Genomic DNA, 5,582 nt, shown 5'->3' with positions numbered 1-5,582 from the left:
AGGATTTATTTCAAACACTCGACTGACGTTATGAAGTGAGTTTGGAGTAAAAATATGTTATTAAATGTGGTATTTTCACATGCTTTCAGATGGAGCAGCATTTACTTCACAGAGCCGTAGTTCACTGAGAAGTTATGCATACAGCTGTCATTATCGCGAACGATTTCTTCCATTTCAGAATCGCGCAATAAAATCGTTTGCATTTTTTTTTTTGCGTAACTTGTCAGTGAACTACGGCTATGTGTAGTAAACGCTGCTCCATCTGAAAGCACGTGATGATGATTTCCTGCTGATTACAGAACCGGCTTTACTAACAAAATGCGCATGACAATCGCATTCGATTAATCGTGCAGCCCTAACCGTAATTGTAAATTAAATAAAACGCCAAACAAACAAAATATGTAATTAATTAAACCATGTTTAAAAATTAGCATTCATAGTGAATCAACAACGAGAGATTCATAAGTGTTTTGATTCACTAAAAATAACTGAGTCATTTGTTCCTGAATCAGAATACACTGGTGGCGCTGTATGTTTTGATTCATTTAAAAAGAACCGGATTACAGCCCTCTACGGACACCTTGGCAACGAGTGAAAATATATCTGTGCTAAACTTATACTTAGCCTCCAACTCACACACTGGCGAGTAAAATCTGAGAATTTATTAGCAATTGGCTAATATTAGACATCATTTAGTCGCCCAGAGTGAAGATTTAGTCGCATATGCGAGTGATTTACTCGCAATGTAGAGGGTTGGATTACATAGGTCATTAGTTTGGAAACTGTACTACACCACTCCATATTAATTACACTAGGCTATATATCAGTGTACAACACTGGTCATGTTATATGTTGATTCACTCAAAAAGCCACCCCCATAAACAATTTAGAGGACACTGGGTGCTTTTAATGAATCGACCAAAAACCGTACAATTCAAGAGTTTGCTGATTGAATCAGTCTGAATCCTTCATTCTGTGAACTCACTGATTTCGTCAGAAGGACTACTGAATCAACATCTGACAACTTACTGAACTGCAAATTACCATTTCTTACATTAATGTCAGTCATCAATTATGTTTTATTAATTATCATTAATGACTGGTTCATATGACAATGCATCATACAATTAATCTATATCACTCTTTTGCTATATTTCAAGTCTTTTGTGTGAGGAAAAAAGCTATTGAATGACTTTATATTAATTAAAAAAAAAGTCATTTGGACTAATGGTGAAGGAGAAAAATATAATCAAGCTGCATCACAGAGTGTAAAAGTATTAAAACAGATTTTCTTTTTTTAAATTATAGAAGTTGTTTCCACTAATATCTCATTTGCTTTTAGGCCCATTATGATCCCCTATGTGAATCTGAGGGGAGGAGATATATTAAGAAACTAAATTTTATTGGTCTATGTCAGTGCCCCTTTTCCTAACCTTCCTTTTGTTTGAGAAATGATCCAACTGAACGGCCCAACGTGAAATACCCCGACATCTACAACTATTTGTGTCCTAAACGCTCGTTTTTTTTTTTGCGGTCGACAGCTTGCAAAAATGTAGTTCTGGGTTTTTCAGCTTGTTTACTGTACACCTGGTCACCCCCCCCCCCCCCCCGGTGTGGGCGTGGCCTAAATGCGCTCTGTCTCTATAGTACAAAGATTTAAATAAAATGGCTCAATATAGTTTTAAGCATATAGTTTTTGTGTCATTTAAATAAGGGCAATCATGCGTTTGGAGAGAGAGGAGGGTTTGCTGGACCACTGGCACCTGATTTCCTGGGCCCGGGTCCAGTACAGCTAGCACCCGAGGCATTCAGTGCCACTGTAAGTTCACCCTTGTGTTTGATCAAGTCTGTCAGGGGTTGTAGATCTGTAATGCAATGTCTTGTGTGCTTTATATTTCAGTGTGGGCCTCCTCCTGCCTGTCCACTCCAACCTCCGCAGAAAAAAGATCAGCTGGCTCTGAAAGAGACTAAGACTGAACCTGCTAAATCGATGGCTTCAAAGATATCAACGTTCAAGAATATCTCTGCAAAGTAATGTCATAATCAATTTTTATTTTATTAATTTTTTTTCAACCATGTTTGGTCTGTGTGTTCTGGAGAGAAAATCAGAGCTTCTCTGCTGGAAATCCGTAGTGGTTTTGAGAAAGTAGAGATTGTTGAAGTAAACTCGTATGTTTATTGTTTTTTTCAGCACACCTCGTGGGCGCTCATTGGGAGTAATTTCACTTATTGCTGTAAGTGTTAATAATATTGTTTATTATATTAATAATAAATAATAGACCTAGATTTGATGCCATATTGAATTGCGAATAAACACAAGGCTTTTAAAGATAGACTTAGCGTATACATAAACCGTACAATGGTAAAAGTTTTTGGGGCTTTTTCGTAAAGACGTTTTGTCAGCTGAACATTTGGTTTGTTATTAAAAAAAAAACTGTACAGTCTATTGAATGCACTGTATTTGTATCCCTCACAGCCTCGTTTTCATTCCTGTCAAAAATTAAATGTGGCACTACCCTGACTAAGGTCTGGGTGGTTCAGTTTTAGTTTGAAAATTATTGTGCACGATGTTAATAGCCATAATGAAAGCAACAATATGTAATTTACCTAAGAGTCTGAGTATGTATTGTTATTTTGCTGACCAATCAGAAGCCGGGGCTGAAACTGTATCAATTTTAACTTATTATTTTCTGACTTAAGATTTACTATTCTTGTGCTACAGTTTGTTTTTAAATGAGTGAGTGAACTTTCCCGACTTGAAAATCTCACATTTTTGAATATCAAACGTTATAGCACTGCTTTTGATTTCCCCTCAGAATAATTGTGGTTTCATTGAACGGGAGGATTTGAAGAAGTTTTCTTTTGTATTTGATGCTTTTATTGGAAACCGGGCTCTCCTGGTGCCTGGGGTTAAAGTGCATTTCACAGTAGTGAAAAACCTGGTAAGTGTTTATATAGAATTCATTTGGTGAAGCATTTTTCATATTTGATAGAAAATATTCTAATTTTTGTACACAAAATGCTTGTGATATCAGGGAAAAGAATGTGCGGTTGACGTGAAAGTAGCACCAGGAGGAACAGAAGACATTGACAGTACGGTGTATGAAGGTGTAGTTCTCACAGTCCTTCCTGAGGTGAGTAAAACTCTCACTCAAGTACTTTTTGTCCTATCAAGAAATGCAAGGTATCCATCCATTATATCTATCGGTCACCGTACACTTTCATTTCATGGTAAAGATCTAGATGAATCTAACAAAAGGTTTATTAGAGTGAGTATGCCCTGTCTCCTGTCCTGTCAAGTCATTTGATATGGGTTTTGAATGTCACTATTCAATATTAGTCTACTTGTGTACTGAAAATAGAAAGAGAAGATCTTCTCAATGGAGGAAGGGTTAGAGTGTTAAGCGCTGAAGGAGTCCTGCAGGTGTGTGTCGGCCTTGAATAATGAGCAGAGATATTGAGTGGGAACTGAGCAGCCTCGACCCACTATCACTACTTCTATTGTGACTTCTGCCTCCTCAGTGAGAAATCACTCTAGAGGTTTTGATGCCAGAAGACAGAATTTATTATCAGAGATAATGAAGCCGATAGACTCTTCAGAGTATGTGATGTGTAGAATTTGTCTTTGCACACTCTTCTATACAGGTTTCCATATGCTCTACCCCAGGGGAGGGTCAGTACATATCATACAGGCCACTGTTGTTTATCAACTTTTGACCCTATTCTATATCTCCTCATATGATGGCAACACAAAGACTTGATGATCATACAAGATCATCACGTTTTCTCTTAATGGCAGCTCATATTTGAGGACACACAGTTAAATACATAAATATAATAGAAGAATATCTTGTTAATATAAATGGCTATATTCACATTGATAATACTTGATTTTCTGATTAATACAAATCTTTCACACTACAGGGACAAAATTACATTTACAGATACATTCATCAATTCACATGTTCAGACATTACTCAGTAACTGCTTTCACCTTTTGTACAATCTGTTTTAACCATGTATTCATAAATTAACAAATGTGCTGAGCAGACAGGTTTTTTCCTCTTTATGCGTGTGCTTGTTTGTGGGTGACTGCTGGCCTTTGGCGAGTTGGATAAGAAAGGAATGAGAATGTCTGGAGGAGGTTTTAATTCCTTAAGCAACATCCCCTGGAGCTTCGTCAAGGCCAGATAGTCACATTTACAAGATGGTCACGCACACATCAGGGTTATTATAGTTTTGGAAGTTTAACTATTTTTAATTTATCATTTTTATTTTGGTTTTCAATTTCAGCCTGTTTCTTGTTAGTTTAAATACTGGATATATATATATATATATATATATATATACACACAGTATATGTATATGTGTGTGTATACAGTGCCGTGAAAAGGCTTTTGCCCCCTTCCTGTTTTTACATTTTCTGCATATTATTAAATTCAAGTTTAATTGTATAGCGCTTTTTACGATACAAATCGTTGCAAAGCAACTTTACAGAAAACTAAGTTTCTACAATATTTAGTAGTAGCTTATCAGTGGTGAGTGTTAATGTACATATGGCAGAAATGTACGGAAAAATCAATTAAAGACGTAATCAAACAGACGATGAACACTATTAACAGCAGTTATTATATGATGCAAAATGTGGTAGTTCTGTATGTGGTTTCAGGGTTGGCATCATCTGAGGTCCTCTGATAACCCTGCTTCTTTTATGCTTTTGATATTGCATACCATCATGAACCCAATCATGAGTGAATTCTGTCTCTCTGCATTTTGTATAATCCCCATGTCTCCTGCTCCGGACCCTCCCAGATCAGTATTATCAGGATTATTTGATTTTATTCTGACAATGAGGGATGAGCTTCTGCAGTGATTAATTGTGGGCCTGTGTTTGTAAGGACTGTGGAGATATTAATTGAATCTGATATTAAATATTACAGACAGAATTCAGTGAGAGGAAGAGATGCTGGGCTTGATTTAATACTTCTCTGCATGCTGAGATACAGAGGAGAGGGATGGAGAGATTAAAAAAATGGCTTTCCGTCTGGAAAAGAGAGAAGCGGAAGGGTCAGAGTCAAGGTTTAACTGAATCTGACCTGTAATCAATGCAACGATTTCAGAACCGTAGGACACACAGATCCTGTTTACACTTGGTCGAAATTGCTGCCAACCCCTCAGAGGACCTCAGATGATGCCAACCCTGAAACAACATACAGAACTACCACATTTTGCTATAAATTTGATTGCATCATATAATAATTGCTGTTAATAGTGTTCATCGTCTGTTTTATTACGTCTTAAATTGATTTTTCCGTACATTTCTGCCATATGTACATTAATTGACAGTCACCACTGATAAGCTACCACTAAATATTGTAGAAACTTAATTTGCTGTAAAGTTGCTTTGCAATGATTTGTATCGTGAAAAGCGCTGTACAAATAAACTTGACACACACACACACACACACACAGGTGGGCTGGCAGGGCCGTATTACAAAAGCTGCACGCTTCCATTCAAACACACACACACAAAGGAAGCTTTGACCCCAGAGCATCATACCTCAGCAGCAATCACAAACACA

The 5,582-nt window shown here is 37.0% G+C and overlaps 1 protein-coding gene across 1 annotated transcript in view; it reads left to right on the top strand.

The window, feature by feature from the left end:
• LOC107706823 (basic salivary proline-rich protein 1-like) overlaps nucleotides 1-3,134 on the top strand; it is a gene marked incomplete at its 3' end in the record, with an annotated part of 4,765 nt that extends 1,631 nt beyond the window's left edge. Inside the window, exons 2-6 of the mRNA XM_016510654.1 lie at nucleotides 1,715-1,819; nucleotides 1,901-2,031; nucleotides 2,192-2,234; nucleotides 2,817-2,942; nucleotides 3,036-3,134. Of these exons, the coding sequence (XP_016366140.1) occupies nucleotides 1,715-1,819; nucleotides 1,901-2,031; nucleotides 2,192-2,234; nucleotides 2,817-2,942; nucleotides 3,036-3,134 (504 nt within the window). The remainder of the gene's footprint in view (nucleotides 1-1,714; nucleotides 1,820-1,900; nucleotides 2,032-2,191; nucleotides 2,235-2,816; nucleotides 2,943-3,035) is intronic.
• Nucleotides 3,135-5,582: the final 2,448 nt, after the last annotated feature.

This window comes from Sinocyclocheilus rhinocerous, unplaced genomic scaffold, assembly GCF_001515625.1.
Source record: "Sinocyclocheilus rhinocerous isolate Xijiao unplaced genomic scaffold, SAMN03320098_v1.1 scaffold3858, whole genome shotgun sequence".
In the NCBI taxonomy this organism is placed as follows: domain Eukaryota; kingdom Metazoa; phylum Chordata; class Actinopteri; order Cypriniformes; family Cyprinidae; genus Sinocyclocheilus; species Sinocyclocheilus rhinocerous.
The sequence above is the reverse complement of the archived record's forward strand: the minus strand, read 5'-3'. Positions and strand labels throughout refer to the sequence as shown.